The sequence below is a fragment of the Tamandua tetradactyla genome, chromosome 3, assembly GCF_023851605.1.
Source record: "Tamandua tetradactyla isolate mTamTet1 chromosome 3, mTamTet1.pri, whole genome shotgun sequence".
In the NCBI taxonomy this organism is placed as follows: domain Eukaryota; kingdom Metazoa; phylum Chordata; class Mammalia; order Pilosa; family Myrmecophagidae; genus Tamandua; species Tamandua tetradactyla.
The window spans coordinates 136,901,310-136,928,437 of NC_135329.1; the positions used below are offsets into that span (position 1 = coordinate 136,901,310).

Consider the following 27,128-nt stretch of genomic DNA (forward strand, 5'->3'; position numbering starts at 1 on the left):
AATGTATGCATACAGTTTGTCAGCTGCGTTTGAATGACTGCTTAGTCCACTGTTAAGAAGCACCCTTAGAGAAAGCAGTGGAGGCCAGGGTCACCAGGGGTGATGAAGAGACATATAACAGCAAGAAGAGGAGCTTTGAAATGATACTTGAATTTCATTGTGGCCACAATTAATGTAAGAAAAATATGATGCCACGTGATACTCAGCATTGAGGAGGTGATCTGCACTTTGATCCCAATTCTGCCTGCTGGTATACAAAGAACATCCGAGTTCAATAAAGAAGGAGGAGGAGAAGAAGGCTAGTGAGGAGTAAAGGAGGAGAAGAAGAATCTGTTTAAAGATCGAACATACAAAGGCTTAAAGAACTGAGTTAAAGACTTTGGAAAAATTTAAGAACTGGTCAGCTATTATGAAGCCTGCCAAAGAAGTAATTTTTTTTTTTAGAAGGGCAATTGCTTTAAATAATTATTTCTGTTATAGAGACTTTAGACTATAAGTAGCATTTAGTTAACATCCAGTGTAAGGGGAGAGCATCCCAGAAGACTCAAAATCATGCTTAAAATAAATAGGGGATGAAAATGATTTAATATAAGCTTAGTTAAAATTGTATCCACATATTTAGGAATTTATCTAAATATCTACAAATGTCACCCAAAAGAATAAATGTAACACAGAATTAACGGTTTCTTAACTGACCTCTACTTTTTTAAAATATTGGCATAAAACCCGCACACATCCACTGAACAGCTGTCCCCTCCATCTCTATCTGACCCAGTAGATGGTCTGGTTGATGAAGTATGGCGCGGTGGACAATCTTGCTTTTGCCAGCTAAGCTTTTCCCATTTGCTATCACAGACCAGCTGTGAGCCAGTGTATTCATCAGACTGTTTGCTGTATGTCTCATCCCATCCTTTGAATTTGGGTAAGCAACCTGAAGAAACATCAAAATCACCTTCCATTCTGAGTGAAAGCAAAGAGGAAAAACTTTTTTTTCTCTAGACAATTCAATTCAGACTCTTGTTCCCTGGGCCCTGGGGCCAGGGTTAATTGAAGGGAATAGCTTTCTCTTATCAAGGTCATTGGAATAGAATTTTATCTGAGTTTCTTAGTTTTGTTTTATTTTTTAACTTTTTCTTTTCAAATACTTTCAAACTAATAGGAAAGTCCCAAAAATAATACAGCACCCACACAGAGAACTCCAACATTTCTTTATGCCCCAGACACCAAGATCTACCAATTTTATATTTTGCCACATTTGCCATATCATTCTATCTGAATTCATTTTCTGAACACTTAGTATAGGTTGTATACATCATGCTCTGTGAACACTGCCACGTGCATTTCCTAAGAAAAGCATCTCACTTAAGTGACCATCTTAAGGGCCATAATCAAGTTCAAGAAATATAACATTGATATAAAGCTTAAAGTCCATGTTCCAATTTTTTCATATGTCCCAATAATGTCTTTTTGAGTTTTCCTCCTCCCTTGCTAGATCCCATCCCAGATCATGCATTGCATTTAATTGTCATTGTCTCTTTAGTTGCTCTTCTTTTTTGTATAGTGGGACCATATATACAACATAACTTTCCCTTTTCAACAACACCCACCAATGGGGTTAATATATTCACAGTATTGCTGTACCCTCATGAACTTCCATTACTAAAACTTTCCCATGTCACCAAACAGAATCCTTACATCCATTATGCATTAACCCCCCATCACCCCTGCCCCTCCCCCTCCCCCTGGCAACCAACCAATGTTCTAATTTCTGTCTCCATGAGTTGCATATATTCCCAATATTTTATTTGTCATCACCGTGGGGCTTAACATTAAACTTGAACTGAGTGACAGAGAGAGAGGTTGCTGGAGTTTACACCTGGTAATAACAGAGCTCTTGTGAAAAGATCCATGCACTTCTGCAGCTGTAATCCCAGCGGCTGCCCTGGTTCCTGAGTTTCCTAAATTTGAGTTTTAGCTTTACCATAGATTACATGAACTAGTCCAGTATTTTTCCAACAGATGCCTTTTGCTTAATTTAGCTAGAATTGGTTTTTGTGCTGCTTGCAAGTATAAATATTGTAAGATATTTTGAGGTCAGTTTCATCTCTCATTTTGATTCTCATTCAGTCGTCTACCTTATGCCAGAAATTTTGTTAGTCAGTGGGGTAGAGAGGTGAATGAAATGAACATGATTTCTGCCTTCATGGACCTTTCAGTCTAGGAGGAAAAAACAGACATTCATGAAGTAAAATATGGAAGTGAAAGGGTTTCATTCATTCATTGAACAAATATTTATTGAGCACCCATGCACCAGAACTGTACTAGACCCTTGGAACATCAGTAAACAAACAAAGATCCCTACACTTGTATTTTCTATCAAGGTATACAAACAATAAATAATAAACACAGAAATACATAAATAAATAATAAGGATTTAGACAGTGGTAAATGCCATGAAATAATAAAAGAATAGTATATCAAAAGAATTAGAGGACAGCGAAAAATGGCAAGTTGGGGAAACTGAAAGATTATTAGAGCTGAAATGTAGGCAAAGCCAGTGGCTCAAAATGAGGGTGAAGAGGTCAGTCAAGCTAGATGGTTAAGGATTTTATAAGCCATTTTGAGGATTTTCAACTTCATCCTAAGGCAATTAGAAGCCACTTAAGAATTTTAAACCAGAGACTTGACATGATCAGATTTGCATTTTTGAATGAGAACAGTGATTGGGAGAGAATAATTAAGAGACTCTTAGTCCAGGTGACAAAAGTGGTGGTGGCCTTGACTGACAAGTGTTTCTTGAACTAGAAAATGTTAGCTGTGGGGAAGATAACTCTGCCCGAGATTTAGCTCTCAGTTTCTCCTTTCTAGAATAAATGAATACCTGCCCTGCTTTTGCTTCTGTTCTTTGTGCTTTGATGCTACACAAAAACATTTTGAAATGTTAATCACCTTTGCATTGTCTTCATATCCACCAAGTTCAGTTATACATCATCTTTAGGAACAATAATGCAATATATGGGTCTTTTAGGAACTATGGCAGGCATTCCTTCTCAGCAAGAATTGTACCTGGCAACCACGTACCATCATCTTCAAATTCCGAGAGAATCAGCACAGGGTACAATCAAACCAAGAATACCCAACTTGTCCCTAATCCTTGTATTCTTTTTTTTTTTTTCCAGTACATTGGTACAGATTTCATAGGAGAAAACCACAAGCTCCCTTTTCTACTCTGTAACATATAGAGAGAGGCTTTTTCAATTTCCCTATTCCTCCAAAACTTTTCCCTCTCATTCTTAAGGAAGTAGAAAAGGAAGAGAGGAATATCATGAACCACCTTTGCTATGTTGAAGCATGGTTCCCTGTACCCAAGTGAGTGTCCTTGATTCTTGAGAAACCTGCCTTTCCTAAGAAAGCTGTTGAGGATAGTGGTTGGGAAGTGGGGCATTAAGGACATGTTTTTCAAAAGTTCCTATTGCAATATCTTATTCTAAAAATGCACTTTTTAAACATGCGTTTCCGTCTTGTAGTACTTTATGTCTTAGAGTATTTCCGTCATGAATTATTTTGCATTTTGTTTGAAGTGAACCATTTTAAAATTTATATGCTGCCCTACTTTTATTTCAAGAACTTTACTTAAAATATCTTTTTCCCCCTCTCCACTCTGCTCATATATGCATGAACATTTTATGCATTTCACACTCTTTAAGATGGAGAAAATAATATGCTAATCTGAAAAGTGGTATAAAATCAGGGGGAGAATAGAGATTTCATTCTCAAAAGAGCAGACAATGCATTATCTTCCTATTACTCTCAGTTACCTTCATTGCTAATTTAGCAGTCATGCAAAAGGCATGGATTAATACAACAAAACAATAGGACTTGAGTGTGTGTCGATTTCCAGTTTGATGGGGAATAGCATAGCGGATGTTCGCCCCCCAAAGGCAGGTAAACTCCTCACTTTGCTTGTGAATCCCCTAGTTCACACAAGGAGTCAGCAGATACAGCAGGTACATAGTGTTACTCAACAGGGGCTTAGAAGAATGGAGTAAACTGTAATTAATAATAAACCCCTAGAAACATCTAATACTGTACTTATTTTACTAAACAATCACAGCAGGCATAACCAGGCAAGAGATTCTGCCGGGTTATGTGACTAATGCCAGAGTGTGGACACACTCCGGAAATCGCGGAAGGAACCACAGCTAGAAGACTAGAAATTCGAGAAGTAGTTCGCACATTTGAAATGCATCAAAATCCCCTCAGGCATTTCATAAAGCACCGTGCTGGGCCCTGTGCCCAGAATTTCTGATTCAGTAGCTCTAGAGTGGAATCTGAGAATTTGCATTTCTAAAAAAATTTTCCTCCCAGGTTATGCTGATGCTGCTGATCCAGGAGGTATCAATCACTTTGAAAACCACTAAATGAGACCGTGAAGAGCTAGCCCGTCTCAGCGGGTGGTTATGTGACCTGCACAGAGAAGGTGTGATTTCCGAGACAGCTGAGAACAGCACTTAGATGCTGCTGTAGAGTGGGCACCAGACTAACTAACTAATGGCAAAGACCTGGCAGAAAGGGACAGAGTGGCTTTAAGAACTCAAGTGAGAGTTAAAACCAGCTGACAAAAATGAAGCAAAAGATGGAATGCATATTGACAGTAATATTTTAAGCTAAATTAATCTAATGTAGTAGTGTAAGAACATGTACATATATCTAAGCTAATTTTTATATAGCTTATTCTCCAAAATGTCCTTAACACTACACGGAAAGCTTAAGCCCTTTGGCTGACTGTGCATGTGTCAATTTAAAATGGAGAAGGTGGAGAAAGGGCAACCCAAGGAAAGGGGAAAGCCTGTCCAACCCAGAGAAATGATTTAGGAGAAAGCACACCGCCTTCCCACTCAATTAGTGCTACATCCCAGGTAAACGGCTTTAGAAAGTTTTCGGAAAAGTGGCAACAATTCTGCAACCAGGAAGCATGGCCACACATTTCACCTATTGCAATGTTGAAATGGAAACTACCTAATATTGGGAAAGAAACAACTTAAAATTTAGAATTATGCTTCATTATACTCAACTAACTAGGTTTCTTGCATTTTAAAACTTGAAGTTGTCGCATAGCCATGTGTGTTTATTCCAGATAAAGTTTTTATTAGGAAACAATCATTTAGGACTTTGGAAGATATTGACATTTATTTTTCTTTGCAGGATTTTAGGGACCCTAGTGGGTTTTCTCAATTTGCCAACAAAAGGAATAGAGACAATAAATTTAAATAAGGGCGGGCCACGGTGGCTCAGCAGGCAGAGTTCTCACCTGCCATTCTGGGAGACCAGGGTTTGTTTCCCGGTGCCTGCCCATACAAAAAAAGAAGAAGAAGAAGAAGAAAAGAAAAGAAAAAGAAGAAATTTAAATGAGCTATCTCTAAAAGTTGTATTATGTTTGGCAACCGAGTGGTTAAATAATCATATTGAACCTAATTTGATTTTTTTAATCAAAAATCAAAAAATGTCTTAGCGATCCTTTCAAAGGAAAACTATAGCTCAGCACGTGTATAAAAGGTTTCATAAAAACAAATCTGGAGACCTTGACTACACATTCCGCTCAATGCTTCGTCGCTCCTGTTTCTGTTAACAGGTGCATGTGGCAGCGCCGCAGCTATGAGTGGGATTTTAAAGAGGAAGTTTGAAGAAGTTGACGGCTCCTCACCCTGCTCCTCTGTGCGGGAATCAGACGATGAAGTTTCCAGCAGTGACAGTGCTGACAGTGGGGACAGTGTCAATCCATCCACTTCTAATCACTTTACACGTGAGTACTGAATCATACCTGAAGCTGATTGCCTGAGTCTACTGTGAAAATAATTGCCACCCTGGGAATTTTTGTTTTTGCCTTTATTGCTACTTATGTGGGGCTTTTTATTTAATTTTTTCCCCAATTGATCTAAAAACAAAAACTATTTCCTAAAACTGAAATATTTTTGAGGCAAATCAGTGGATTCATTTATTAGGATGACTTTTGGGGGTAGATTATTTGATTGTTTAAAGATTCAATGAAATATGAGGGTAGATGGAGAAATATGGGTGGGGAATAAATTTAGGCTAAAAAAAAATTCATCCTCAATAACTGAAATGTCATTTGTGGGGAAAAAAATGGGATGTGTTTAGAAGTGGAAAATCAAGGTTATGATAAACAAGAGCTTATTAGCCATGCATTATGGAGAGACAAGAAAGCAGCAAAACTCCCCCAAATGTGCAAGTACAACTTCTTTCTTCTTCATGCCTTTATTTGTCACGTTGGCAAGAATAAGATTTAAAACCAACAAAGAAGTTTGAAAGATGTGTGTTTTCTCTTTAATCTCTTCTTATGCCACACTATAATATTAGCCCTTCCTGTCAGATAAAGTCTTATGAGGTTTAAAAGAAACAATGAGAAAATTTAAGGTAGTATAATCTACAAGCTAAAGGAAACTAACTAGCAACAGCTAAAAATGTTCTTGAATTTATATTTCCTAAGCAGAAAGATTTTAATATATCAGTGTAGATAGCTAGTCTTGTTTTTCTATTTTCCAAATAAGTAGTTGATTTTATTAGTATATGATCACATGAAGTAGAATTTATTTAGAGGCAGCATAGATAGCAAGAGGAATTGACCACATCTTTAAACTCAATTAGGTACTCAATAAAATTGTTGAACATGGAATCAATATTCAAAATCAACAGCATTTGTTTAAACAAGCAAAACTTAGTAGACATATAGGGAAAGGGAATCACAATTATTATATCAGAAAAATTAGCAAAATATTCAGTAACAAAATTAATATGTGATTAACACATGTACAATTTATTTATGCCCTTACTTATAACATGGTAATATGAAATGTATGTGTTCTTTCTATTCAAATGAAGATAAATGTTTACTGATTCGATCTTAAAACTAATAGTGATAAATATCATCTAACTAGCTTTTGTGAAGATCTAACAGAGCAAGTGAGAAAGAGCTTTGCAAAATGTCAAGCGCTAAGCACCTGTTATATTAAAAATGATTATCATAGCTTACATTTATTGGATAAATGCTATGCTCCAAGAGTTTTACATGTATTTTCCCCTACTCTTTATAGCAGTCCTGAAAGTAATACTGCCTCGATTTACAGAGGAAATAACTGAATTCCATGGAGACTAAAAATCTTTTCGAAGATCACACAGAGTTTGAAATAAGATATGTGTGCAGATCCCACTTCATAGGCTCCACCTTTTCCATTATCTCATTTTTGCTCTTAATTGTATAATATTGGGTGTATCTTTAAAATGTTATTTACTGCAAGCATTAAAATAAAATTTGAATTAGTGAAGAGAGAGATTGTTCCTGCATGTAAGGATAAAGGATGCTACCAATTCTATCCACATTTTTAAATAGGAGAGTATAATAGCAATAAAATCCTCAACTGGATCTTCTTAGATAGGTGATAGAATGACAAAATGGAAAAATAAACAAAAATCAAGGAATTTTTTTAAAAGGAGCCATAAATGTTGAAACATCCCAAATAACAAATCAAAGTGCAAAACAATATAATTTGAACTTTTTGTTACTGTTCTAGGTTTAGGAATTTATAGAAATATTATGAATTAAAATGCTATGTATGGGCAGACCATGGTATCTCAGCAAGCAGAGTTCTCACCTGCCGTGCCAGAGACCCGGGTTCGATTCCTGGTGCCTGTCCATGAAAAAAAAAAAAAAGCTGTGTACAAGAATTTAATACATGTGAGAAAACTGTCATTGTTGAGTAATGGGGAAGGGAAGGATTATTTAATAAATGGTTTTAGTATATGTTATTACTAATCTGAGAAAGAAAGAATTTAGATCCACACATCATGCCATATGCCAAAATGCATTCCATATGATTGACTAGATAAATATTTTTTAAGTCAAGTCATGGGAAAAGTTTCATGTGTGCCACATATTTGTCATAGCATTAGGAATCACTATCTGAACTTTGAAGCAAAACAAAAAACATCACATACAACTTAGATTTACTGATGTAAAAAATTTAAACTTATCTGCTCTAAAAACAAAGCCTGAAGTAAAAGGAAAATGATATATATTGGGAAAAAGTATTTGCTGTTAATATGGGATAGAGTTTTTTTCTAGAAAGAATGTTAAAAAACACATATAAATTTTTTAAATAAACACTGAGACCTTTCCCCCATGATAATTTGCATAATAGATGTGACTAGCCAATATTTTTAAGTACTTAACATCAATAGCAATACATTTGCAAGTTAAAACAATATTAATAAGATCCCATTTCACCCCTGTGAAATTGGTCTTCTTCTCTCCATAAAAATTACTAGTGCATAAGTATTGGTGAAGGTCATCATACAAATTGTAGGTACATATGTTGCTATTAATAATAGTGAAATTTAGAAAGTATTTTTGGCATTATGTCTAAGAACCATAAAAATATTCATATCTAAATGTCTGTAGTCGAGAGAATTTACCTTAAGGTGAGAAAAATAAAAAAAAAAAAAAAAAAAAAAAAAGGGAAAACTACCTAAAGGAAATATTGGTGATACGTGGTAGTTACAAAAATATGGGTATGGGAGCGGAGACTTATGTCCAAAGGTGGGAAATATCCATTAAGTTATGGTAACTCAAACGATTAATTTATTTCCATGGCTGTTATGAAGACAATGGAAATATGCAAGATACTTATGAGATAGTGTTAAGACTGACAAACCAAATGCAGAATTTTATCTAAGCTTTCAGGAAAACTCTTTTCATGCATAAGGGCAATGAATAACAGAGTGACCTGAAAATCTAAAATCAGTTTGGCTTGATGAGTTATGAGAATGATGGCTGAATTTTTATATTTGATTTTTATTTGTGTTAATATCATATGTGTTGCTACAACCAATAAGTTTTAACTTTGAACACCTAAAAAGTGATAACTGTAAGTCAGATTGTGATATGTATGTAAGATAGCAGATTGAAATAGCATGATCAACTAAATTATACAATATTTCAACCAATTTAGCAATGACTTTTTTATGAGTTACATGTAACACAGATTATTTTCCCATTATAAATAAAATAGACATATTTTATGCTATCCAAGAAGTTATTGAAGTGTTTCAGTTCATCGCTTAATATCATTGGCAACTGGCAATGGTTAATTTACTAAAAAGATTGAACTTTGTATTAAATGAAATCTAGCAGAAGTTTTTATGATTTTTCTAAAAAGATAATTAAATAAGTGATTTAATTTTAAAAAGTACCCTTTTTACTTAATAGTTTTCTTTGTTCTCTGTATTTACATAGTAGAGCAGGAGATAAAGTGGGGGAAATAAAAAAGAATCAAAAGACAAAAATTTTACCTAGAATATTTTCTGTATAAAAGATATTAGCCAGTGTGAGGTGAATAGCTAAGAGGGTTTCTTGATTCTAGAACTGTATTTCAAATTATTTCCTAGTCCAAATTTTGATATGCAAATTTTTAAAAAATGTTTATTTGTTACTTCATGTAGCTAAAGGTACTTATTTATCTATAGTGGGTTTATGTTATTTCATGTGAATCAATGGTCATAAACTTTTATAAATGTTATGATTGATAAATTCTATTTCTCTAATCCATTCTTCTACTTTCAAGAATAAAGTGATTATCTGTCTTAAAATAAAGAACCATTTTTTTAAACTACTGAATTTGGGCAGCATTAGGAAACCAAATTTATTTTCACCTTGAGATTCTTTAAAATATGGTTGCCCTTGTTTAATTCTTACTCATCATTGATTTATCTTTCCAATTTAAACCATTCCATATTCTTAGTGCTAGATAAGCACTAATATAATGTGTAACATAACATTTTGCTATCATTACAAATATAGAAATTGATAAAATTGATACATGTCAACAGCTATGGTAGAAAATGCCAGGCTATCTTAAGCTTTCCGTTAAAAAATTCAATTTGCAGAACATCTCATTATGATGAGAAAAGCTTCAGAATATAAATCAATAAAGGCATAATACCTTTTTACTTTGACTTTCGAGTTTTGCTAGGCAACTAGCATTCCTACCAGCTGTCAAACAAGGTCATATCTTGTACTTCCCTTGAGATGGAAGCAGCTGGATTCTGTATTGCTGTGGATCGCATTGTTTCATCAAATCCCTGTGGCTCTTTACCCAATCAGCCTGCTCTTGAGTACTGTCAAAGGGGAGCTGCCGAGGAGCTAGAGAGGAATGAATATTTTTCTGCCCTCTCAAGGTTCTTGGTGCTTCACAAGAGTAATGAGATGCTGTGTGATGAAATATCCTCCCCAAAGGAACACATTACTTCTCCTGAAACAGAGTTTCTACAACTAAATGCACAGTATTTCAATTTAGGAAGTGAAAAATATGAAAAAACCAAAAGGATAGCCATTCTCAATTGCACATGCAAGCACGTAGTGGATGTCTATCATAGGGATAAGATTTTCTAATTTACAAAACGCTTGCACATTCTGGAGTCCAGTTGATATCCCCCTCCTAAATGTGAGAAGGAGCCATTATTATACTAATTTTATAAATATAACTATTTATATGTTCATAAATATAGTCTTAATTATTTGAGGGCTGAGATAAGAATCTATGTCTATCTCTTTTCTTTTCTTCTTCCCTCCCTCCTACCTTCCTCCTTCCTTTCTCCCTTCCTGCCTTCCTTTAATACTGCCTTTTCTCTGTGAATACACAGGGCATAAATGTGCTACCATGTGCACCCAAGCTTCTCCAATGTCATTTCCCTCTAATTGACTCCACATTTCACAATGGGATTGGAGGTAAAGAATCCATGGAAAACAGATTTTGACATGAACCTTTACTGGTGGTGTGACTGAAACCTGTTGTTCTATTTAGCTAACAGTTACAATGCATTGAAGATTTAGATTCAGTTTTGACAAATATAGTGTATTCTATGACTCTGTGCTAAGTGCTTTCAGATATGTCAAAGTCATAGACTCCAAGTAGTAAATACAATTTGGAGAGATAGTGACAGATCATGTCTAGCCAGCGTTGTGGTGGTAGTGTGAGAGCTTATTGTAACAAAGACAATTCTGGCCTCTCCCCAAAATCAGTGATCTCCCAAACAATTGGGGAGTATTCAAGCAGAGGCTAAACACAGGGATTTTAGGGGAAGAATTTCATTGAGGAGGTCAGACCACATGACTTCCAAAAGCTGCTTCCTACTCTGTGATATGATTCTAAGTACAAGGGTCCAAAACAGCATTGTAAGTTAGAGCCAGGACCCACTGGGAAAAGATAGACAGCATAGTTCAAGACATCTGGGGAAAGCTACTGTTAAATCAACACATACCCAGATTCTCTGAACCGCCTTGTGCCGGAACATAACCTGTTAGCCTGGGTGGACGGGAACAGTCCTGAAGAGCTGCGTAGACTGGGTCATTGTCCTCACCTGAATACAAACAGACCCGTTGAATTGTAAGGAGTTAAGTTCAATTTGTTGGAGGTAAGGGAGGGAGCTAAGTATTTGGGATAATTGTTGAATGAAGGAAATGGATTTAAGCCAGTCATCATTTTTTAAAATGTTCACTTGAACATACTATAAGGTATGGACTGATAAAATAGAATTATTTTCAGACCATTTTAACTAAGAGGTCAAAGACTGCAATAACAATGAATCAAAAATTGTTAACCATTGCTGCCTCTTCTCACCTTTACTTAAACCATCTTCCAAGCTGAAATGCCCTCCCCTCTGCCTGCGCCCCCCCGCCATCCCCACCCCTGCCCCCTGCCCAGAGTCTGACAGTTGAACTTTTATACCTACTACAATATCAAATATTTTTTCCACCATGAAAACTTCCCTAAGCCTTTTATTCTAGTTCTCCTCTTTGCCATCTCCTCAGAATTTCCTATTTCTCCAACATTAAAAATTTTGGCCTCTTCCTTCCATACCAATATTTTCCACTGAACCTAGTGATGTAATTATCCATGTGATGACCCATTGGACCCAAAGTTTCCTATTTCTTAAATACTTCTATCCTGGAGCCTTTACTTCCTTCCAATCACGTCCGTTACCGCTATCTGTTTAGCTGCTCATGTCAATGTCCTCACCCAGAATGATTTATATCTGCAAGTAGAACAGCTCTACCTCCCAAATATCAAACTCCAGTATTCTAAACTCAGACTACAGTCCCCTTTCCTTTCAACTTCTTCTTTCCCCCAAAATGTGTACTTTTACCTCATTCATCTCATAACGTTTGTCTTCTCCAATATGGCAGACCAGCTGGTCTTTACAAATCTTTCTACTTTTCACCTTTTTGCTCCATTATTTAAGTCTTTTTTTTTTTTTTTCAGGCCAGGACATTTAATCATTTCGCCATTTCCCCCTACATCCTTCAAACCATAACACTTTTTCATTCAAAACATTTGAAAATTTGGGGGAAGCTTTAGAGAAATTACAAAACTGTGTGTTTTCAAACTCATCTCTTCAATATTGCCACACAGCCATCCTGCTAGGGGCCTGCAGTTGATTTTCTCTCCCACCACAAGCACCATGTTCATAGGGCTCCACAATAACTTTCTCCACCACCTCCTACCTCGTATATAGCAGATTTCCTTGCCTTCTCCTCATGTTGCACCCTGCCTTCAAATTTATATGTATCTTCATGTCTTTACCTCAATAAACAGGGCACACAAATTGAGATTTGAAGGAATAAGTGTACATTCATTAAAGGCAGGAACTATCCCTAGCACTCAGTAAGCACTTAATTAATATTTGTATAAATGAGTGAATGAATGGTCACTAATCAGGTTTTTATTATTGGCCAGGTGCTGCACTAATACTATGAGCTAGAATATCAAAGTAAATGAGACATGACCCAGTTTCTGAAGTAACTCACGGTCTAAAAGCATTTAAGTACTTCTCCAACACTTCTGTGTTGCCACTTTACATTGTAGTTATTTGTGTACACACCGTAACTTTTCTGGAGATTTTTAGAGCTTGAGTGTGTATTCTTCTCAGTGCTTAGATTGGTGCCTGGTTCAAAAATTCCTGTTAAATACCTGATAACATTTAGCTTTGAAAGAATTGTCTTTCCTTAGTACAACTGAACCTTACGAAGTTTAAAAATATGCATTTATTGTAGAACTCCATAATGGCACAGGTATTGTGGAAATAATTACCAATTTATGAGGTAACTGTAAGTTATGATTTTGATGAGTGTTGTCATGATACATGAGGATCTGACTTATTGATTATTACATCTGAATCATGTAATGGTGAACAACGTTTTAAATAAGGTCTCATTGTAATTATGTACTCCAAACATGTACCTTTCTGGTTTCATTTGCTTATATATAGCTTTCCTAGGCAGAAACATCACTATCTAATTGAATGCTGCACAGCTATTTATGCAGTAAGCTTTATGACACACTTGAGAGAATCCAAGTTGCTTTCACCTTCACCATCCTTTGAATCAGCTAGGGAAAAGAGGCATTTCCAAGTCAGATTCACCAACATTATATAAGTAAGGTTTATTTTGTTCTGTTTCATTTTAAATCCAGAATGAGGACCTCACATCTTAATAAATGGTAACCTACTAGATTTAGCTCTTTCCAGTTTGCTGAGATTTTTTCTTCATCTATTTTGTCTTCATATTTATTTGTTTTTTTTTCTCCCACAATCATGTCTTATATAAATATACCTCAAACCCACTTGTGTCTATTTCTGTTGTACCACCTGAGTCCTTTATTTGTCACCTGTCTCCTGGACTGCTGCAGGGGGCTTCAAGCTACTCTCTCTGTCCCTTTCTTTTCTGAGCCTTCACCTCTTTTCTGTGCAGTAGTATATTAGATCAGATCACTTTCCTACTTAATCTCTTCAATAGATTTCAATTCACTCATTACCATAGCCTCCCTAACCATGTATAGCCCATAAGACTGAGCCTTCATTCTCTTCCTCAACCTCTCTCCTGCCTTCCCACCATCTCTAAACCCTGGCTATAGTGATCTTTATTCAATTCTTAAAATGTAACAAATTCTCACTTAAAATGCTACCTGGCTAGAAAAAAAACGAAAAATCATGAAACTACATAACCCATACCAAACTTTAAAATCTGTTCTATAACTACTTGTTGTTAAAATGTACTTTATTGATTTTTTGGTTACATAATATATTTCACAATTAAAAAAAAAAGATGCTACCTGGTACTGTCTTCTGTTTCAGGTTTTAGCTTAAATATCAGCACTTTCCTATAGCTTCCCTTGATTAGCCCATCTAAAGTAAGCAGGTTTAAATCCTTATCTGTTAGAGATATGTGTGGAAGTTTTAAAATGAAAAATGATAGATACTTAAAAGTTGCTTTAAATAATTCAACAAGAAAAGAGAACCAGGGAAAATGAGATTGAAAAACATAAATCTAGAAATTTACTATACCACTCTCTATATCTTTGTATAATTGCATTTTTCCATAAATTAAAAAAAAAGGTATGTAGATCCAACTGTTCCTAAAATTCCCATTGAAGGGTCAAGAGCTAAAACAAACAAATAAACAAAAGAATGGCCAAGTACAATTCTTAAATGGAATAAGAAAAGGGAAAGTTTGCTTACACTGAAAAATTCCAATACTTATAATGCTGTAAGAGTTAAAACTACTACGGAATTAGGATGAGATAGATGCAGTGCACCAAATAAGGAGCTTAGACACAGACCCAGATTTAACATCAGGCTGGTGTGTGTCAGAGGAAGCACTGAAAATGAGTACTGAAAAGAAGGACTGTGGCTCTTTAACAACTGTCCAGCCATAGAAAAAAGGATAAAATCAGATCCCCACCCTATACCATACACAAGAATAAATTCCTGATGAACTGAACATCTAAATGTAAAAAAAGCATGACTGTAAAACTTGCAGAAAAATATGGGAGCATATCTTTTAAGCCAGGGTAAGCATAAAGAAAAAGTGATGTGTGTGTACATTAAATTAAAACTGTGTATATAACCAAATACATCATCAAAAAAGTGAAAAGTCAGGCTGCAGACTGAAAGAAAATATTGTAAAATTCATTAAACTGACAAACAATTTGGCTTTGAACAGATGAAGAACCCCTACAAAAATAAGGGAGAGATGAGGCAATTAAAAAAAAAATAGGCATAAAATATGAGCAGGTAATATATGAAAAAAGGAAGTAATAAAATTATGAACAGATATTCACCTCTTAGGAATCAGGAAATCTAAATTTTAAAAAGACACCATTTCACATCTATCATTGTATCAGATTGGCAAAATTTTAAAGTTTGACAATACCAAGTATTGACAAGCATGTGCTGGAGCATTAACTCTCATACTATGCTGGCATGATGTTTCAACCACGCAGGAAAATTAAAAGAAAGATTAATTATCCATCAGTATAAGATTGGTAAGCTATGGTTCTTATGATGCCAAACTGGATAAGAGAGTGAGTGGAATAGCCAGATTTACATGCATACACTATTGAGTGAAATAGCAAATTGCAAAACTATATACTGTGATTGTACTTTATGTAATTAACACCCACCGACAAGCAACACTTTATTTTATGGAAGTAAAAATATCCACAAAAAGGGATGATATAGAACAGTGTAAGAAACATTACTTCTAAGAATAAAGATAAGCAAACGGGGTGGTGAAGGATAGCTCAGTGTTAGAATTTTCGCCTGTCATGCCAGAGACCCAGGTTCGATTCCCGGAGCCTGCATATGCCAAAAAAGAGAAAACAAGAATGGGGTGGGTGTGTGCTTCGGCTGGACTATCTAGCTTTCATTTATATTTTAAAAGGAGTGATCTGATCTGAAGTAAATATGCAAAATATTAACATCCATTAAATATGGGTCATAGGTATATGTTATCTTCTGCAAGTTCGAAATATTTTTTAACTTTTAATAAGTTTTATATACCTTTCACTTGGGATAAAAGTTCACATATCACCCCCATTCCCATTATTTTCTCTATCAGCATAACTATTTCCATTTCGTTTGCAACTATTTTATAACATTTTGTTTTCTTGTATGGATCTTCCTTGTTTACTCTTGTATTCCTAATATGAAAGAAAAGAAAGTCCCATAGCACTGGCCAAACTTGGTGTTTAATTGGAACTAAATTTAATATATTCATTCTGAACTTTCATCTTGTCCGCAGTGGTAAAGTGACATTGTAAAATGTTTTGTTGAAACCCTTTCATACGCATTCACTTCATTGCTTAAGACCTAAAATATAGAGACTCGTGTCTACTACTTGTCATGCTGCAGGTCCCAGAATGACATAGAAAAAAGTGCACCCTTGGACATTGCTTCTTGTGCTTATGAAATTTAGTGTGCACTGTTACACTGCATGAACAGTAAGTTCCTCATGGTCTTTTTATTCTTCTTCTGGTGTTAAAACAGAATCTTATTTCTTTAGTCGAACATCAGTGAAGCAGTTGGCTTATGTTTAGGAACCACTTTGGAAGAAAAATACCTGGGTTTGTTATGATTTTTTTCCCCAGTACTTCAGCTGAGTTTGTTAGCTTGGATTCCCCTGCAGTCCATTCAGCTTGTTCTGATTGAAAAAAGCAACAACCTAGGAGCCAAAAGATCATTATCCTAGTTTTAGTTCTGTTATAAATAACTCTGACCATGCTTAAGATATTTGACCTCTCTCAATTGCTTCATTTGTAAAATATAAGAATAGGAATGGTTTTCAAGATATTATAATTTGCATAAGACTCAGGTAATCTGACTTTTTAATTAAAAGTAGGACAGTCTTCATTGTACCTATAGCTTTTTTTTTATTTATGTTGCAAGAAAGTAAATATATTTTGACACATTTGCTCTTTCCTGTAACTCTCTTTTCTACAAAGAGAGTTTGTATTATCTAGGTAGTATTTTTAAAAAACCACGACAATATGCTTGCCAAGGTATTAAATGCCATTTGCCCTCTACAAAGACTTGATAGTCTTTTTTTCTTGTTATTTGTAGTATCATATCTGGGGACATCTTGGTGTTTCCATTGTTTGTGCTGTGTGCTATTGGTGTACCCGGTATGAGTCCAAAAGAGCATTTCATTGGTGTGTTTTGCTCATAGATACCATGCAAGATGAAAATCATGTCAGTTATTTACATTGACTACGTTTTGGGTTGTCTTGATTAAGCAGTTAATGCACTCAAAGTCCAGTTCACATCTCAGGTAGGACATGAGATTTTGTTGGCTTGTCCAGAGTGATGCCCCGATGAATCCCAGAATGATTTGATCAGTGACTGGAAAAGTATTTGCAAGCCCCCTTCAGGGAATGGTGAGAGCGGGGAGAAATGCAACTTCCCCAAGTTGAATTCTTGATATTCTCACAAGCAGTGTGGACAACCAAAGCTATAGGCTGAGGCCCCAGTCTTGGGGTTTGTTCATATGAAACTTAACCCCACAAAGGATAGGTCAAGTCTACTTAAAATTTAGGCCTGAGAGTCACCCCAAGAGAGCCTCTTTTGTTGTTAGAAACAGTATTACCAATCTTTCTCATTCTAGCGTCATTTTTTCAAACTTCTTCTGAAAATATCTCATAACACTTTGCATCCAATTCAGAAAATATAATAAAGTCTGCTGTTAATTAATAAAAAAAAAGCATATAGGTTTCCATTTTAAATAAGAGACTCTCATGAAATAGTATATGGGTTGGGTTCAAATTAAATACTCTGTATTTGCTTACTAATTGTTTCATGCATACAGCTTTTTGCAGTGGTATCATAAATCTTTATACTCAAATGCCATGTCTAGTAACCAGAATTTTGGTGTCAGATTTTTCTAAAGCTGAGCCACCCCCGTCTTTTTCTGTAGGAATTTTTTTTTTCATTTCCTCTGAGTAAAAACAGCAGGGAAGGGGGCAGTGGGATGGTGGCTTAATGGCAGAATTCTCGCCTGCCATGCCAGAGGCCCGGGTTCAATTCCCGGCGCCTGCCCATGCGAGAAAAGAGCAGGGAAGGAAGACATGTTGACAGTGTAACAGCTGAGGAGGTGCATTGTGGCATCTAACCAGCCGGGCCTACTTCCCTGCAGACAGTGCTTCAGAGCTGCAGAGAAAGGGGTATTCTGGCAACTGCCTCCCCCTTGACTGACCACATCAGGCTTTAAAAATATCTATGGGTCATTACCATCAGCCATTTGCAGAGCTCTCTTGTAGACTGTCTTAATGGAAACCTGTGAGAGCTTTTATGAATACTCTCCAAGATATGACTTATGGGAAATAATCACAACAAGCGTTTGCTTGATGTCTTTTGGATGCATTCCCCTAAACTCCAAGCACTATCAGAGTATCAATAAAGCGTGACTTTTCTGTAAATACCAGGACAGGGGAATAAATGTTGGCATTTCTGTAAAATGTTCTATAACATTTATCAATGAAAACTTAGTGAGAAAAATGGATAGTAACTTGAGGCTTAAAAGTTAAAGAGAAAGAGAGGAGGGAAAGACAAGATAATGCAGTTGATTGGACTGAAAATGCCTAATTACATACTCAGAATGGGGGACTAGGAAAAGAGAAAAGGGTAGCAAGCAATGGATCATTGGCTCCAGCACACAGCACACACAGTTAGCGAGTGAGTGATAAATAATAATATGCATTATGAAACCAATGGCTACTGTTCCAATTAGAGTCTCGTAATGTTCTTCTCAGTTAAGTGACAATCTATTCCAACCTCACAACAAGAATGGGTTTCTTTTCAAATGGCAAAAGAAATGTGTAGTCTTAAAAACATGTACTGTTACACTTCACATGCATTAACACATTTAATTCTCATAGCAATTCTATGAAATGGGTGGTATTTTTAATCCTAGTTAATAAATGAGAAAACTGGAGTTTCATAAAGTTTAGTATTTTGCTCAGGCTCCTACTCTTACTGTGGTGGTTTGAAACTGAAAAACATGTTCTTAAACTTAATCCATTCCGGTGTCTATGAACTCATTGCAAGTAGGACCTTTTGATGAAGGTTCTTCAGTTAAGGTATGGCCCACCTCAGTCAGGGTGGGTTTAATCTCATTACTGGAGCCCTTCATAAATGCAGTAGAATTCAGAGAGGAAGCCACAGGAAATATAAGGCTGAAATTCAAGGGAACTGAGAAGTTCGGGAGAAGCCGCCATATGCATTGCTATGTGACAGAGAGGTGAAGGATCCAGGATCACAGGCAGCCCCAGAATGCCACAGTCTTGGATGAGAAAGCATTGCCTTTATGATGCCCTGATATGGACTTTCTCTTAGTCTCAAAACCATGAGCCATTAAACTCCCATTATTTAAGCCAACCCTTTGTATGGCGTTTGCTTGAAAAGCCAAGGAAACTGAAACAGTTACTAAGTGGTGAAGCCAGGTTCAAATCCAGGCCAGTGTCACACAGCATCTGAAATCTTAGCCATATGCCTTTCTATAGAAGTTTCAAAGTACCTGCTCAATAAAGCCTTCTTTTTCTTCCCTGATATGTGATTTTTAATCCAGGCTTTATTCTAACACTTGCAGAATTCTACCTGAGAATCTTATCTGTCTATTTTACCTAATGTTCTGCAGTAAAAAAAAATAATAATTTTAAAATTATTTAATTAAAAGTAGGACAGTCTTCATTGTACCTATAGCTTTTTTTTTTTATTTATGTTGCAAGAAAGTAAATACATTTTGACACATTTGCTGTTTCCTTTAACTCTCTTTTCTACAAAGAGAGTTTGTATTATCTAGGTAGTATTTTTAAAAACCACAACAATATGCTTGCCAAGGTATTAAATGCCATTTGCCCTCTACAAATATTTTTTAAAATTATTTTTGTGGTTATTCTCAGTAATCAATTAGTTATCCATTTTCCAAAATTGGATTACATTTACGATAGAGAAATCATATACCTTAGAATTCCTGAATAATAGAAGTTATGCATGTGTGAAGAAGTGTGTAGGAGAATTCCATATGACCTGTATTCATTTTACCAAAGATTTAAGGGCATATAGGAGAAAATATCAGTTTCTGACATCAAAAAAGTAAAATTCGAAAAATATTAATTTCCAAATTGCCTCTTTTTCTTTTGCCTGTATGTTTATTTTGTACTTTGAGTTAGTTCCCATAAAGACTATACCAATATAATATGTCTGTTGGGCTAGGAGTGTCATAGAGTGGGCATGTACTGACTAGCAAGAGCCATTTATTAACTGTTTGGTGTGGTGGTTTGAAGCTGCATGTACCCCAGAAAAGCATGTTCTTAAATCTAATTCATTCCTGTGTGTGTAAACCCATTATAAGTAGGACCTCATAAAGTTTCTTCAGTTAGGGTGTAAAACGCTTCAATTGAGATGGGTCTTAATCCTATTACTGGAGTCCTTTATAAACAGAATGAATTCAGACAAAGAGAGAAAGCTGCAGTAGCAAAAAGTTGAGAGGAATGAAACCTGGAAGAGAAGGGAGGAACCAGCGGACCCCACCATGTGCCTTGCCACGCGGCAGAAAAACCAAGGGTCTTCAGGGAGAAAGAAAGCATCGCCTTGATGATGCCTTAATATGAAATTTTTGTACCATCGAAACTATAAGCTAATAAATTCTCATTGTTTAAGCCAACCCATTTCGTGGTATTTACTTTGAGCGGCCTAGGAAATGAAAACATTCAGGAAATTTTGTGAGCTAGTTGTGGAACATGTCCATTATTAAAAATTAAATTAATAGACTTACAACCAAATAAATTAGAAACATAGTTATCCACCTTTAGTGGATAGGAGTATTTCCACCGTGGAAATTGTCAAACACTGCAAATCAAGACTTGATTTATTGTTTTGTTGATTGTGTAAATTTAAGAAAATGGTGGCGAAAATGTGAATAATGCAAATTAAACTTAAAAGTTTGCCATTTCTTTAGCTTTACATTGTAAATAGCACACACATGAAAAAAATGGAATATTCTTCCAGTATTCAAAATAATTATCCACTTCTGCAAAGAAGTATATTATATAATTGATGAGCAAGTGAAGTAGCAACATGTCTTTGTTGTTTCACTTTCCTCTTACTCATTTACTTAAATGAAAATGTCAACCAATATTCATAACTGAGCCATAGGCTGGTGATAGGCTGGCTACAGATATAAAAATTAGACAAAAATCAATTAGCAATTGGTTCTGTGCAAATCAATTGATTCCAACAAATTATAATAAAGAGTATATTATTATTTATAAATTTTGTGCTATGCATTCTTTATGCCAATGAAATTTATCATAACTGTATGCATTTCTTTGACAGTCAATTGTTAATCATTTACTAGAACCTTGCTGGGTTAGCCCTGCAATTATTTAAAACTCACCAATTTGGGGTATTCTTTTAAAGATTTTCTGCACTTTTATTCTTTTGAATGTTCTAGACACAAACATTTCATTGTCTCCTTTTTTATTAATTTTTTAATTTTTTAAAAATATAACAATAAACACAAACATCCTTAACATATGATCATTCCGTTCTACATATATAATCAGTAATTCACAATATCATCACATAGTTGCATATTCATCATCATGATCATTTCCTAGAACATTTGCATCAATTCAGAAAAAGAAATAAAAAGACAACAGAAAAAAATTCATACATACCATACCCTTTACATCTCTCTTTAAGTGATCACTAGCATTTCAATCTACTAAATTTATTTTAACACTTGTTCCCCCTATTATTTATTTTTATGTCATATGTTTTACTCGTCTGTTGACAAGGTAGATAAAAGGAGCATCAGACACAAGGTTTTCACAATCACACAGTCACACTGTGAAAGCTATGTCATTATACAATCATCTTCAAGAAACATGGCTACTGGAACACAGCTCTACATTTTCAGAGTTCCCTCCAGCTTCTCCATTACATCTTCATTAACAAAGGTGATACCTATTTAATGCATAAGAATAACCTCCAGGATAACCTTTCGACTCTGTTTAGAATCTCTCAGCCATTGACACTTATTGTCTCATTCCACTCTTCCCCCTTTTGTTCTAGAAGGTTTTCTCAATCCCTTGATGCTGAGTCCCAGCTCATTCTAGGATTTCTGTCCCACATTGCCAGGAAGGTCCACACCCCTGGGAGTCATATCCCACATAGACAGGGAGAGGGCGGTGAGTTTGCTTGTTGTGTTGACTGGAGAGAGAGAGAGAGGCCACAGCTGAGCAACAAAAGCGATTCTCTAGGGGGTGACTCTTAGGCCTAATTTTAAGTAGGCTTGACCTATCCTTTGTGGAATTAAGTTTCATAGGATCAAACCCCAAGATTGGGAACTTAGTCTATTGCTTTGGTTGTCCCCACTGCTTGTGAGAATATCAAGAATTCTCCACTTGGGGAAGTGAATTTTCCCCCTTTCTCACCATTCCCCAAGGGGACTTTGCAAATACTTTTTTATTCACTGTTCAAATCACTCTGGGATTTATTGGGACATCACTCTGGACAAACCTACAAAATCTTATGCCTTACTCCATTTCATTGTCTCTTAACTGATAAAATGGTACATGTTAATTTTCAAAAATATTAACTCATTACAAATTCTTAAAACTGCTAGAAGTTTGTTAATTTATAGATTTTTTTGTTGTTTTTTTTAATAATTCATCTTTTCTTTAATATTTCTCAATATCTCTAGTCTTCTGCAGTAAGTTTCTGCCTGATCTGTGCAGTCAATTAGCTTGGTCAGTTAGAATTTAAAGTCATAAGCACCAAAGTCAGGTTCGGTCACAGACTGACCAGTAAATCAGCTTCATTCTGTTACACTGATACTGGGTATCTCTAATTCTGGTCAGATAGCTGCAATGTCTGTTCTTGGACACTACAGAATATGACAGGAGGATAGATAAATGAGTGAAAATATGTCACACTAACTGAAAAGTATAATTCAAAATGTATGGAGCTGGCTGACCTTAATATGCAGACAATGTTCAGAAATACTGTAGTATCAAAAAATAAATCTTCCACGTGTGCCTTGTCAACATGGTGATAGCAGGTCTTTTTGCTGTGCTGTCTTTAAGTAGTTGGTTGAAAAACTATATGTCTTTTTCCCCCTTTTGGAAATTGAGTGCATTTTCTCATTACCTTGCCTGTTATTGTCATCCAGATTAGCTGATATTTACTAACCACCCAAATGCTACTGTCATTTAATTGAGCTCTATGAAATTCACAAAGTTAGGCATATTTGCTATTGAGGAGCTACACTCTGCTACACTCTGCCACATTCAGCAGAGTGACAATAATTTCATATAATCTTGAATCAGACATTGGGAAATCTTCCCCCAGAACCCACACAGAGCAAACCATATAGATTGAATGATTTTGAAATATTAGAAATAATGGCTTTCATGGGATGTGGAATGCTGTGGGGTTAATTATCAAGGGTTCCTTTGGAAACCAAATATTGAGTCTGGCTTGAAGAGTGGTTTGATAATATATGAAAGGCTGGAGAAAAAGCATATGCTAGGCTCATGCTGGATTATCCTAATGATATTGTTATTTATGTCAGGTGAGTTTGTGAGGCCTTCTTATTCAAAGATGCTGCACCATATTAGGAACACATTCCTTTTCACTTAGACTCACACTTCCCATTCATTTTTTTTCCTTTAGGGATGGTTAAGTATCATGGTGTTAAAGAGCCTCATAAGGCCATCAGTCACACTCAAGGTAGAGTGAAAGACTTTATCTCTAATAGATGATACAGGGCCCATGAGTGTTCTAGGTGTCTGAATTATGGGAGAACTATAGTAAAGTAAAAAAATAAATAAATAAATAAAGGAACAACAAAAAAGAGAAGTAGAGCCATATCTCTCCTAATTTATAATTTTACCTAAAATTGTTCCTAGAAGGCAGAGTAAATGAGAGATTTACCATAGGGAGGCCTGAGTCCCTCTTCAATATCCTAATTTTCCATTTATTGCATTGTGATATTAAAAATTACAAGATATATTTTTCTCCCTATTTAACCTCCTTTTTGAGTCAAATTCACACAATCTATCAATGACAACCATGGAATCACATTGACTTCTTTTGCTACCATAAAATATTTCAATAGTAATTAGGCCAGGGAGCAAACAGTGCTTCTGTGAGTTCAGTTGCTGGGATCCATGTGTGTCTGTTCTGTCTACCATGGCGTACCCCATAGATAGAAGATGGCAAAATCAAGAAAGTGGCAGACCTCTATAGGATTTATAATTGACAAAATGTCTATTTCGTCAATTATAATGTTTTGGACACAAATAAAGAAACACATACACACAATTGAAAAACATTAAAAAAGAAGAGTTGGCAGCTCAGAAATCCTTGCTTTAAATCCTAGAGTTGTCTCACAAGGCTACGTCCTAGTATAGGTAATTTTGGACATGAGGGCATTTCTTACCAGCTCAATTGGATAAAAGCACTGAATTGTTTATACAATCACCTAAATCTGAAGGACTTTTTAAAGCTTTTAAAATTAGAAATTCCGAAGACAAAAAGTGTAAAGAGTTCTTTCACACTTACTAGGGAAGCCATTCATTTAATTATTAAGGAAGGCCAAACCTACTACTCTAGGTGGAGGAACAGACTCTTAATAAAAGTAAAGTTTGGAAATTGAAGATAAATCCTCAGATGAAGAGTATATCTGAGGTGCCCAGTCTTTTTTTTTCTTCTTCTTCTTTTGAGAAATTTTATGCATCATGCAAGCAATTTCTTAACTGCAAACATTTTTAAAAGGAAAAAGTAGGCAACTTTGCAGTTAATAATGACTTATAACATGATTTTCTATAATGTTATAAGGTAAAACATAAAAAAAACTACACATTTTTACAGGTTTTTTTTATTTTTTGATCAATTTTACCTAGCCAAAGCTGTGCCTTGTATAAACCTTCCAAAAATGATCTAAGTTATCTGATGATCTATTCTCCAAAAACAGAGAGGAAAGCACCAAAAATTGCCTGGAAAGTAAATGAATATTATTTTTAATTTGCTGGGTTTTTTTTTAAATCTGTGTAGGTATTGTTATCATTAAGTAACTCATATTTACTTAAAATGATTACTGAGTTCAAAGTGGCTTGTATTATCACATATTTTCTCAATTCAAAGATAATACAAGAATAATAATTTTTTATATTAAAGATGAGCCTGTCTTGACAACACTGAAAAACGATTGCCCCAGATACTAAAATATTTATTTAGAAATAAGGATAAATTCAGCAAGGTTGCTGTCTCAGTTTCCCGGCTGCTATGGCAAGCATCATACAATGGATTGGCTTAACAGCAGGAATTTATTGGCTCACAGTTTTAGAGGCTGGAAGGTTGGCGTCCTCCCAGTTCTGCAGCATTCTGGCTGGCTGCCATCCTCGTATTCCTTGGCTTTCCTGTCACATGCCATGCCCTCTTTCTCTTCCAGGTTCCATTGACTTCCAGCTTCTACTTCTCCCTCTGGCTTTCTCTTCATGAGGCTTCTAGCAATAGGATTAAGACCCATCCTGTTTCAGTTGGCCATGCCTTAGCTAAAAACAATGGGTTCCCACTCACAGGAATGGATAATGAATAAGGACTTTTTTTTCTGAGTTTTGCATAGCTCAGTCTGCCACAATTGGTGAAGTAGATTATTCAGCACTATTAGCAACCTGTAGATGTCTGTCACAGCCAAACAGATTACTTTATTTAAATCAACACTACGTGTTTATTTCATTTGAGTATTGTTTAGAAGGTTAATGAAGCAGAAAATATTTCATTTAAATATTGTCATAGAATTCATGAAATGTTACAAACACTTCTGTTAGATTGTGATTGGCTTTCCCTTATTTTCTATAGTGTAAGCCCATAGTGTGTGGTAGCCTGTACATTCAATGGCTGATATCTTACGTTTGTTGAGAGCCTTAGATATGCCTTCTTATTTGGTGGACCCTCACATATTTTCATATAAGGAATTTATCTGAAGGACATTGCACTTCCAATTCCTTTTCTACCACTAAAATATCAATGTCGCCTATAGATTAAATGACCTCAAGCTCATTTTCCATTCCCCAATTTTAGCCTCTCTTTCATATATACATTATATATATATGACCAATTCTTTAGCTTACCTCCTTCTAATCTGCTTTTCTTCAAATTTGCTCTTTAGGAGAGAAATTACCATCGTTTAATGGTAACCTTGCTTCTCTTACCTTATGCTAAATTCTTTCCCCATTGGAAAAGAACCCAGGGGTGTGGTCACATTATATATGTTAAGCTGGAAATCAGAATGTAAACTACACAAATTCCAGTTCTTGGTAAGCAATCCTGAGTCATTGTCCCACATGTTGAGCTAAGTCTCTTCCTACTGCAGCTGTTCTTGGCATTTCTTACAGCAGGCATCCTACCAAAATATCATTTGTGTTCTGCTTACCTTCTTCAATCCTTTTTTGAAAATGATTGATGCCAACTCTGGCCTTCCTTTCTGACTTTTCGTCTTACTTTCCTCCCAGCAGACACAATTTTACTCATGTTCTTTTATCTGATTTGTTGGGAATGGAAGTAACCAAAACATGAAATAAAACATGTCCTGACCCTCAAGAAACTCCTAGTTTTACTGATGGGAAACAAAAATACAAACAATATTCAATGGATAATGCAATTTTTAAAAATGTGTGAAACAGCACAGAAGAAGCATATAACAATCTGAAAAGGAAATGGACTGGGAAAGTATTTCAGAGGACAGAATGTTTAAGATGTCTTTTTTTCTTTGTTTAATTGCAAATAAAACTTTATTAAAAAGAATTTACTGCAAATTCTCATCATTGGCCCCCTTTATTTATTCTTGATAAAGTTTGTACCAATGAAAAAATTAATCTATTTCAACCAGTCTCACCACATTTTAGTTTTCACACACATGTACACACGTGTGCATAAATGGATAGATGTATCATTCACGTGTATGGTTTATCGTCCCTTCCCCTGTTGTCTTGGTGCCATTTACTCCTTTCCCTTTGTTATTTTAATCTCCCACTTTGTATGTCTACCTATGTATGCTGTTAAGTGCTTACACAGATGCGAACACTTATTTTGCTCTTTAGAGCTTCAGCTTTTCCACTTAGATAATTTTCTTTAGATCATTTAATATGTACACTTCCTCACAAATCTCACAAATCTCAAAAGGCAGGCAGAGCTTCCCTCTTTGTGCTGGTCTC

General features: G+C 35.5%; 1 protein-coding gene across 2 annotated transcripts in view; it reads left to right on the forward strand.

Moving 5' to 3' along the window:
• CSRNP3 (cysteine and serine rich nuclear protein 3) overlaps nt 1–27,128 on the forward strand; it is a 152,506-nt gene that overhangs the window by 79,349 nt on the left and 46,029 nt on the right. For both annotated transcript variants that reach the window (XM_077154040.1, XM_077154041.1), the window contains exon 3: nt 5,633–5,803. In XM_077154040.1, the coding sequence (XP_077010155.1) occupies nt 5,656–5,803 (148 nt within the window). In that variant the 5' untranslated portion in view covers nt 5,633–5,655. The remainder of the gene's footprint in view (nt 1–5,632; nt 5,804–27,128) is intronic.